This window comes from Schistosoma haematobium, chromosome 4 (assembly GCF_000699445.3).
Source record: "Schistosoma haematobium chromosome 4, whole genome shotgun sequence".
NCBI lineage: Eukaryota > Metazoa > Platyhelminthes > Trematoda > Strigeidida > Schistosomatidae > Schistosoma > Schistosoma haematobium.
In genome coordinates, this window is record NC_067199.1 from 41,750,498 (window position 1) to 41,762,554 (window position 12,057).

Sequence of the window (12,057 nt, forward strand, 5' to 3'; positions counted from 1 at the left end):
GCATTCTTAAATCTTAAACAGCTTCTATCGTCAAATCTACTTACGCATTATGATCAAGCCTTTCCTTCTGTGGCCGCAACAGATGTATAAAATTGTGGAATTGGATCAGTGATTTTACATGTCTACTCAGATGGATCTGAGTAAGCGATTGACCACGATGCACGATCACTAACAACGACAGAAAGTATAGTCAAATAGCGAAAGAAACCCTCTCCATTATATTAACTGTGAATAAGTTTCACAAAATGCTATTCGGCAAACAGTTTACCTTACCAACAGACCACAAATCGCTACCGTCAGTTTGTCGCTGCAAAAAGAATATCCCTGTTTATACGGTGAACTGTCTACAACAACGGGCAACCATACTGGTGGACTACGATTTCAAGATAAATTATCAACCAACAACGGATTTCGGAGAGTAAGATGCCCTTTTCAAGATTAATTGGTTGCCATACAAAACAATAGGAGGAAGTGCTTATAGCCGCTATTGAAGCTGAGGCGAAAGTTCGCTAGTGTTGACGGAGGCAGTTTTCGGACTTCCGGTCACATTTGAAGCCATTAAAGAAGCTAGAGAAAGGACAATACGTGGAAGATCGTTCGCCGTTGTATTACTCAAGAAGTGACCTTTACCTCGATTCCATGGAGAGCCTTTACAATACTTTCGTCAGCGAGACTATTTGAACACCAGATTGTTATCCCATAATTCTTTGACATTAATTTCTAAAACAGTTCCATAATGGGCACCTAGGATTAAGTAAAATGAAGCCACTGGCTCAAAGTTACGCATGCTGGCCGTCAGTGGACCGTGACTCAAAACAAAAGTTTTGTAGCTGTTGGTCCTGTCTAAAAGCCGCAAAGAATCCGACCAAAGTAAAATCTTAACCATGACCGAAACCGGATGCGCCTTGGCAAGGAATACATGCTGACTATGCTGGTTCAGTACAAAGTAGAAAGTAATCGGTTGTTGTGGATGCTTTCACGAAGCATACGATATGCCGGACATGACGTCGGAGAATACAATAAGAAAACTGTCAAGATTATTTGCTTGTTTCAGGGTTCCAAAGATCTTAGTAACTGACAATGTGACACTCAGTTGATGTCTCAAACAGTTCTGCAATGGTAATGGCATTACCCACCTACAATCTCCTCGATACCATTCCCATTCGAATGGTCAAGCAGAAAGAGTCGTGGATACGACAAAGCGGGCTCAGATTGAACGGGGAGAGGGGATAACAGCCAGAAGATCAGTAACGTTTTGTGATATTCCTGGTTTCTCAGTGTCAGTTACTCTTATATTTTCTGTCTTGTATGTCTGGCTTATTAAATAATGAAAATCATTCAAAAAATTCAATTGATGATACTTTTATCAAACACTTACTTAAACATTATACTTGAAGAGTAATGTAATTGGTTATAATTTGTAGGAGCTGGTACTATTTCAGGCTCACATAGATTATTCTAGCCTCTGGACAGATCAATCTATTCATTCTCAAATCACATGTTTACCCTGCCACTTATTCCCTTATTAATCCTGACTTTTTTATATGATCGTATGTGTGCAAATTACTTACCTTACTCATCACACGTTTGTAACTTATCTTTGTTTGACTATAAATATCGATTCGAGCTTGGTTAAATCGAATTGACTCACTAACCTTCTCTATTGCGCGTCAATGATTGTACGGAATATATGTATTCAAAAATCCATTATCGCGTTTGACTTACGTAATTCCGTTATTCACGAACTCGATTTAAATCAATGATTGTATACGAAAGTAGCAGGTTTGTATATTTCGACAGCAATCATTCGATAACGGTCATTCGTCCGATCTAACTGGAGTCAAATATAGGGCCGCTAAAAACTGCAATAAATTATAGTTTATGTTACTGCCCTTCAAAATGTGAACATATCTAGTGATTAAAAAATTCTTGACAGGTTGATTTCAAGTCAATTCTGAAGTTTCTGTTGATGTGCGAAGAATTACCTTAGCATGAATTTTTTTAAGGGAAACTCATGGATGAATGTTCCATAGTGCTTAATACAATTTGAGTTTCAACCATGGATCTGACTCCATTTAGATCGTACGAATGTTCGTTATCACCTCGTATACAATTATCGACTTAATTCACGTTAGTCAATAACCGGATTTAGATAAGTCAATTAACGAGAATGGCCTTTGAATACATATATTTTGTATGTAAAGTGAATGCGATAGAACAAAGCGAAATGACGCGCAGGGGAGATGGCTGGTAAGCCAACTCATTTTTAGCCAGGCGTTACTCAATATTTATAGGCAGACAAAATAAACTACAAACATGTGATAAGACATGGGATATGAAGTGTACACACATATACGCTTATATAAAAAAACAGTCAAGATTGATAAGCGAATAATTGACAAGGTCAAAATATGACTCAAGTAGAATGAATAGATTGGTTTGTCCAAAAACTAGAATAAGATATATTATGGGCTTAAAATAATGACTGACACTACGGACTCCTCATAACTTACGCTGATTTAGGCAACTGTTTGATATCAATGGGTCTCACAAAAACAATCTTATTCAAAGTAGAGTGCAGAAAGCAATATGTGATAAGTAAATCACATTCACCAATTTATAATTGCTACTTAAATAATTATCTGTTACTTTTAAAAAACATTTGACCAATAAATTCACTTGGTTTTGTTCTATCTGTATTTTCTCATTGTTATTTAGGACTGCAATTGATCAGTCTCATGTTAGCATATGTTCATCCTGTGCGGATTGCCTAGATATAGCCCTAAGTCATAAGCTTTTTAGGTAGAGACAGTTAGTGGCTAGCAGTGGGATCCAGGACGCGCGATTCGTCTTATTTAGGACTCGTCAGCTGAAAGTACCTGTAACGCCAAGTGAATTTAAACTAAACCTCTTTGCACAAGCATGTGGCTATCAGGACTCAGTAACTAAGCGAATAACGCGATGGTGTCTGAAGTGAACGGTACTGGGTTCGAGTCCCAGAGTGAACATCAACTCTGGGATTCAGGTGCATGCAACTGAAGAGTCCCAAACAGGACGAAACGCTCGTCCTGGATTCCACTACTAGCCACAAACCATATTTGACCAATAGTTTGGATAAGGGGGGGTAGTATGGAGATTATTTTGATTTGTAAGTGATATTCCTCACAGAATAATTTCAGTTCGGCGGCCGCTGAAAATTAGTTATCACTGGACAGTTGTTACACCTCATTACGGGTTTCTGTAGATGTGCGTATCAATGAATCTAAGTTTGAAATGGGCATCGTCGGATGACAGTCCAGTGATACTTTTGTTAATCACTTCAACTAGATCATATAGTCCAGGATCGCTTCCTGAGGATGCCATAGTTGAAACTTTTTTAGTGGGTCCATATTAACCATCTCTTAAATGCACCTAGGTTACCAATAGTTTCTCAATCGACATTAACAAGTAATGATTATCACTTACGAATATTAACTATATAAACGAATTGGATGATATGTTGGAAGTAGTAGTTTCTATCATAACTATAACCTATTAAGCAATTTATTCAAGTGAAGAAATCGACAAATGAACGTTGTGAGAATTGCAGTTGAGGTTTCATGTTTAACGAAAAGTTAACTGAGAGTGGCCTCTGTTGGGGACGATAGATCTCCAAACTCATATTTTTAAATTTTATCTTATCGATCAACTTATCGATTAAATGTTTGAATGGCAGTCAGTTGATGAACCTATCGATTAGATGTGCAAATAGGTCAATTGATGAACTATCGATTAAATGTTAAATAGCGGTCAATTAATGAACTCATTGATTAATGTTTTAAAATTTTCCATGACGATATCGATTGTAAATATTTGTATAAATACGCTTGATTGTGTGTTTGACCTGACTTGTTATCTGCTGTTTGTCTGTAGAATACACTTTCTACACCTTACCCAGACTTCTTGATCGGGTTAGCAGAGCCGGGGACAGCGAACCAGAATAGCTATCGAGTCGCTGAACCATTGATCCTTCGTTCCGTTTGAGTAAGACGCATCAGTAATAGCATTCAAGCAATAACGAACCATAACAGCCTCAAACTTACAGATTTCATCTTTGTTGGAGTCGTGTTTAGACTTGGTTGATGGATCCAACGCTTATGGTTCAAATTATCTCGCTCTAAAAAGAATAGTATTTATTTGTATCGATTTCATATGAGGGTTTATAATGGTATTAAAAAGTCTAATACATCAAGCTATATACATATACTGTTTCACACTGTTAAAAGCAGTCATTATTACATAATTTGTTGTTGAACAGCAAGTACATCGTATGGGACACCTAGCCTAAACTTACGACGGGAAGCGAAATAATTGAGCATGTTGATTGCTTCACTTTTATTAGAATTCCCATTATTCCTCATGTGTAAGCGGTTAACGGAATCTCAGTACGGATCTAGGAACTAATTTGACTCATGTTAACTTGCATCAGTTGAGGCTTAGGTAAGGTGTGAACTGTACAACAGTCCTCTCACTACTAATCTCTGACTGAAACGTCTTTGAGGGTGTAAGATATGTGTAAGCCTCAGGTTTTTGAGCATAGATGTCTTCGAAGTATTGCTCAAATATTGTAACATGAAAGAGCAAGCAATGCTGTAGTTAAGCGTAAAGTACTGGGAAAAGATGACGAATCGTCTAATGGAGTTGTAAATCTCAGATTGAAGTGTTTGTGGCATGTTCAATCTATGCTTACCTACGGACAGAAGACATTATTTGCTGTTGGAGTAACTTGGAGGAAATCTAGGGACGAGCAAATTAAACATGAGATCAGCTGACGAATCTATTGATTTGTGTCATGTTGTCAGGTTGAGACTACCTAGTTGTGATTTTCAGGATTATGTTGTTGAATAACTGGCAACGTTTTATGACATGTCTTGAAATAGGTCAGAATCGCACAGATATATCCATTTTTTGTATTGGGTTAGATACTGAGCTTTAAATTTATCTTGCATGTGTTATATTATGAATTTTTTTATTTTCATCGAAGCGTATTCACTATATTTAATGTCTTTCAATAGCATTGACATTGCTACAACCATAACTTTGGTATTCGTTTTGATAATTTTATATCACTTTACAGATATGATATATCAACTAGGATTGATGCATATATATGGCAGGTTCAGGATGGCTTATAATCGACTGGTATGTTATTACCAAGTAGTATCATAGTAGATACAGAATATTCTGATTGGTTATTTATTACAAATAAGGTATTGACTGTTATTCCTTCAATGAAATGTTGAATTCTTCTTTACCATATATTCATGTATTTTCTCATTTTTCACAATTTATCTATGGACATTTAATGGGTAGGACGTTTCACAATTATATCAGACATTATAGTATTTTATTATGTTTCATTCATTTTGGTAATTTTTTCAAATAGTGAATATCGCACTATTAGTCTGTAATCAATGCGGTCATTGATGTTTAATACACTGTAAGTTCTAACGTTATTTAAAAGTACCGATTTATTTTACTTTGCTTGAAACCTCACTTCATTTAATATCGCTTACAAACGGTATGAAGTTTAAAAATATTGATTTTAATTGACATGATCCATGAACAAGTTCCACATTCTTTAGGAATATATTCAGTCATTTCTTACCTACATATATACCAAAACTTTAAGAAGTTCAAAGTGTAATACCCCGAAAATTTTTTTGATAAATACGAAACGACTTAAAGAGAGGGGTTACGTAAAAGCTAAACATCTTAAAACACCAACAACAAATCATATGTTGGTATCGATAGCGATTTTCGCAAGAATTGGATTATTTCGAAATAAACACTTCTTAGCTATTCAAGACTAGCTTGTTCAGTAATTCATGCAGACATCTGACTAGTCATCCTGAAAGTAGATAAGATGAATTGCTATAAAAACACAGATCCATTAAAATGTGTCATTATTTGTTATGTACATTACCTTCATCGCTTTTCAAATGGTTATTGAAAAAACCATTCAGTATGACTTTGTAAAAGAAAAATGTTGACCATAAATTGTGCATATGTTTTATCCTTCTCATGAACGTATACGTATATGCAAGTATGCAAACAGACTTGTTTACAAAATAGAGCTTAAATTTTGCGTACATATTGTTGACAAACGTATCAACGCGTTGACACTGTCGTTAAGTAATTCATCTAGTCTTCTTGTGATCAGTTCTGAACACTTGCAAGCTTTTTGTTTATTTTAAGATGATCGGGATGAATTTTAACAAATGTGGAGATATAGTACATTAGAAGAACTATGTTCTAGGACCTGACGTAGTGTGAATATCTATACAACCATGTCCAGGTCGAAAACCAGCCTGGTTTTCTCTAGTCTACTCTTTACGAGCTTTAGTTAGGCGTCGAAGTATTATTGAAGCTAATATTTTAGACACTATATTCATCAAACTGATTCCTCTGATTGTCACAAAAGGACTTTTGTCCTTTCTAATAGACTGATACAATAAGTGATTGAGACCAGTCAGATGGAATCACGTGTAGAATCTGGGAACTGGACGTACTCCCATCTGACTGGTCTCAATCACTTATTGTATCAGTCTATAAGAAAGGACAAAAGTCCTCTTGGGACAATCAGAGGAATCAGTTTGACTAATTTAGTGTCTAAAATATTAGATTCAATAATATTTCGACGCCTAACTAAAGCTTGTGAAGAGCAGACTCGGGAAAACCGGACTTAATCGGCAGTAATAGTTTCAACTGAAGCATACAGAGTGATTTGTCGCATAATTTTTAATCTCTTTTCTGAAGTATTATGCCTAAGCTATAAAAGCTGTATTTATTATTTAGTCTGGTACCAAGATAATGACCTACTTTGAAAAACCAATTACTTATCTATTCTCACCGTAGGAAATGAATGAAAATGTTGGCATTCCTTCAGTTGGATTTCTATATTTGCTTAAAAATATTACGTGAAATATTCATAATCTCAGAACAAGTTCTATTTCTTAAACGGAACCAATTAGCAGAATAGGGGTTATAGAGGTTGTTGGAATTTATTGAAATCACAATCCAATCTAAATTGGAAACCTGGAAGCACTGGAGACCTGTCTCGTCCATCATCTAAAAAATCTACATGGATTTTCGGGAAATGCGAATAGCATGTTAAACACAATGAAAGGCTTAACCACATGCTCACTAGTGATTAATATCACGCGGTACTTGAAACGCTCGAGTGATCAAACATGACTTTTGGAACTTAGTCTTGTCTATAATGAGACATATCATTAATGACACTGGATAACCATCCACTCATAGAGCGAGTTGCGGGAAGTCGTAAATACACACAATTAGATTAAAACTCAGTGGTCTAAATTTGTTAGGTTTAAGAGGTTTAATCCACGTTTTGGTCATGGATGAAATAACTTTCCAATAATATACGGTCTTCCACTTATTGACTAGCTGAAAAAGGATCATAAAGTATGAATTAGTTTAAAAAACCAGCCAAATCGACCAAAGTATTAAAGAAATTGAAAACATAGTGTATTCGTTTCCCAATATGATGATATCAAAATAGATTATAACTTACTTAACCAAACACTTACGATATTTAGTAGAAATTGAAAGAAAAATCAATAAGAATTCTTTTCTCATCAGGAACGAATAGAGGCTGAACATTTTGACACTTTGTCTGAAGAAAATAATCCAAAATAAACACTACATTTCACATACTGTATATAAGGACTGCGGTTAGAAACGAAATTTACGATACCAGTTTTGTCTAATTCGAGACTCGTCAGGTGGACGAACTTGAATCTTTATGTTAATGTTCATATCGGGACTCAAACACAGTATGTTCTGGATCAAACGGGGATACGTTACATTGATGTATTTATTTTATATAACCACAAACTTTTTCAATAAGTATGATGCTTGTATTTTTAATAGGGGTTAGTAATCCAGTTAAGACACTCATTTACCAATAAACGTCGAGCTAGATTGTATTCTAATATATCGAGAACGGGACAACTCAAACCCATCATGATGACATATTGCTCTTAACTATTGACTTTTGCATATTAAATTTTTAAAAAAACTTTTATGTTTGGTCAATAAATAACCGAGTGTAAAAACGTGTTTTTTTTGTTGCTGTTTAAACAGGTAATATTAATTGACCAATTCGATATTATAATATCTAACATTATCAATGATAGGATTACATAAATATTATCTCTCTAAAAATTGTTTTATCGTCAAAGATATATTGGATACTATCGTCATGGTACTTGTGTTCCATAAATCGACTTTATTACCGTTCATAACTTATTGTTCATTATAAATTCTTTTTTATCACTCATCTAAAACGTCATTGATTTCAATTTCTTCCGATTTACTTAATTGTATTTACGATGTGAAAATATGTTATTTTCAAATTTAGACAAACTAATCCAATTTGTCATGTTAATTTATACTACTGACAACTTTATTCGTTTTGGTAAGTAATCGAATTCAAATTTATTACAGTATATTTAACCCTGATTCTTCTTTTTTCCAAAAGAGTTGTTTGAGAAGAAGCAGTAATAGTACAGTGACTATGACCTAGCTTCATAACGGACTTCTGAAGCTCTGATAAAAATTGTGATTAGTAGAGATTACCCATCTTGTATCACTAATGGAGATAACACATCACTGATCACAGTGGATGATAGAAAGTCTTCCCATAACACGAATCGACTAAAGCTAGCATTTGTGAACCGTCGGATACCAAAACTGTGGTTTTAATTTATTATACTTGCCAGCGTCAAAGAATTTAGGGTCATTAGTTCAAATTATTTGTCAGTAACCTTGAGTGATATCTTCAACTTGGATGAGTCAGTTGTCCAGTTCTTTCTGACTATCTATAGTAATGTCAGTTCTTAAAGGCACCTATTTTCAGAATGGATTTTAATACATTTAAAATATACTGCAATGATAGAAACTAAATGAGTTGTCAAAAACTGGTAATTCTCTAAGTTTTCTTACCATTTTTTTTAAATAGCCGTAACGTGGTACGATTAGGGTATAAGAGAAATTTAAGTGCTTGAGAAAAATATCCAGTATTTCTAGATGGTTTTGTTACTGGTTAAAATAGTCGGGTGAAAGTCGTTTACAACTGTATTTCACCCAAATTTTTCAATCCACTATAATATTGTCAAAGTCATGTTTGAATTTTGATGTAACCATACAATGGAATATCAAACAGATAGGTTGGTGAATAGACATTCAGGTGCGGTTACTAGTATAGACAGACACAAGAATATTCATTTGAAATAGAGTATAGTCATTCATAATGATGTAATAGTCCAACTAAAAGTACTATTAATATCACGAAAATTAAAAGACTAGGACTAATGTTATTATGATTAAATTGAATTCACCTAAATGAAAGATGTACATATACATAAAAAATTATTAAACCTACAGTGATACAAAGAGTGGGCAAATTGTAAATTTAGAGCGATTCTCTAAGTTGTCAATAAGCATATCCAAGATTTTTTCGATATGACGTTGTTAATAAGTAAAAAATAACTTCACAGATCATCTTCCAGCGATCATACATAAGCCTTTATTAGCGTATGTCCTCAACTCAGTAAACATTGGACGTTTGGATTTTTCGTTACACAAAAATGCTTGATTTGGATAAATTTGCGCCAAATATCAAATTCGCACAATCGACTACCTTTTTGTATAGTAAACAGTACTATAAATTTACATGTAGTTGAATATGCGTTTCCATTAAATACCTTTGACTATGATAATTCTTATTTCGTGAAATGCTCAAATAAAATATAAGTTGTAAGTTTTATTTTTTTTAAATAGTGTCTAGCAAGTTTCTTCTGTTCAAGCACGAAGTCATACCAGTTTCTAAGCAGAACTACAGAGGTCTCTACGAAAATGATATTGTCAGTGACTGCAAACACACCATTCTTTAATGTTATAATAACCTATGGATGTTAGCAAGTGGAACAGAAAAGCACAATAAGTTTTTTAAATGGACAAATTTCGAAAATATTCTACAGGTAAAATTGACTCAGCAATCGTTATCGATAGCCATCAACTCTAAGAGTTTTAGTAAGTTCATTGAAAATTGCTTCAATGAAAGGTAGTCAAACAATAACAATAATAGATTAATGGAAACAGTTTATTTACACGAAGATCAAGCAGGAAGTATTTAAAATTACAAAAATAACAGTAACAGACTGAAAGCAAATGAGCATAGTTAGTCAACTAAATAAATTGGATGTACGTAGACGATTACCTTATACGCGGTGATACAAATCAATAAATTGTTACACTTCATGACATTTTATGGCAAGATATAGACGAATGAAATCCATAAATCATTTTCTCGAAAACTGAACGATTCTTAGAATAATAATTACTCAGGCAAGCTCATTATGTCAAGCGATGTCAGTAATAAAATAAATTAAAATCACGGGGTATTAGATAACCGTTCCACTATAGTTAAGTACTGTTCGGAAGTATGCTCTAAACAGACAAATTCGTCTCAATACATTCACGATACAATTCGGTTACTAATTTGGAACCTATTCAGTTTAGACTTAATGAACCCTAATTATTACGGCTTTCCCAAAGAATTTGTGGAAATAAAATCAAAAGCTAGACATCAGTGAGAACAATATATGTTAAATATTTATAGTTCTACATCATCTAGAAATAACGGTGAGATAAAATCGAAGGTCTTGAGTTTAATTGCATTTAAAGTCGTGTGTGCAATTGACTTAAGAGTCTCATAACACAACGAAGCTATTAATTGATCCTCGACTGCATTTTGTAATGAAAATTTCAGATTTTGTTTGGAAATCCACTGTATTAAACTATTATTAGCATTTCCACAATCAGTTAGGTGTTAACTACTGAAAACTCTCGTGAAAACAAATTGGTTTTCCTACTGTCAGCAAGATAGAATTACAAATTTTATTTACAATTAAAATTACATATAATTAAAATAACCCAATGTATAATTGAATAAGAAAAAGTTAAGTCAGCAAAGAAAATTTTAGACGAAATCATTTACTTAAGCTGTATATTCGTATTTATGATTATATGGAAAATATATGTCTATAGAAGGATAGAAAAGATTGCATCATAAATTGATTCGAGACTATATATCAAATGGAGTTCCGCAATAATCAAGAGGTAAAGAAGGAATATAAAGATGTGAATAATTTATGGGTCAGATATCAGAATTGGAAAAGAAAATTTCATTGCGTTTATATACATTATATGACTTGTCAGAAGATCAACGTTTTAAATTCAAAGATTGCATTGATATTGCTGGCAAAAATCGTACGGAAGATGTGATCTTGAAATTAATGAAAAATTTAAAACCGACCGAGAAGCAAACTTTTTGGAAATTTCCAGAGAAATATGTTTTCAACTACTTCAGTGTAACATTATCGACTATTCAGCTACAAGCATTATCTCTTGGTCCTAAAATTAATGAACTCAACACTAAAATCCAGTTTGAAAGTCTCATTCTTCAGACAAATGACCTTATTCCAGTATCTAGTAAAGATTATGAGCATTTTAAAATAACTCTTGTAGACTGTTGTAATGAATATGTAAATAAAATACCTACAATCAGTCGACTACTCACAAAAGAATATAAATCTCAGTTTTCTGATATTCGGAGAAATCAGGACTTAGTGTTATGTCGTCCAGACAAAGGTGCAGGAATCGCCCCTATGGATTGCCTCGACTATGTCAGCAAACTATCTTCGATATTATCTGATCATGTCATATTCTCCAAAGAAACCGTTCAAAAAGACAACTGAGAAAAAACGGAACAGATGCTAATTAAAATCCTAAGGAAGATGAAAGATGAGTTTATTATCAATTGTGACCTCTATGAACACCTTAAACCATCGGGTTCTGTTATACCAAGACTATATGAACTCCCAAAAGTTCATAAGAATAATATCCCTCTACGTCCTATACTTGATATGAACAACACTCCGTATCATCTGATTGCCGAATGGTTAGCTGATATTTTACAACCTGTTAAAA

At 33.8% G+C, this 12,057-nt stretch overlaps 1 protein-coding gene across 1 annotated transcript in view; it reads left to right on the forward strand.

Annotated features, from left to right (window-relative positions):
• Positions 1-8,406: 8,406 nt before the first annotated feature.
• Positions 8,407-12,057, forward strand: part of SOL-1 (CUB domain) — a gene marked incomplete at both ends in the record, with an annotated part of 51,170 nt that continues 47,519 nt past the window's right edge. Inside the window, one exon of the mRNA XM_051219395.1 lies at positions 8,407-8,482. Coding sequence (XP_051067043.1) covers positions 8,407-8,482 — 76 coding nt within the window. The remainder of the gene's footprint in view (positions 8,483-12,057) is intronic.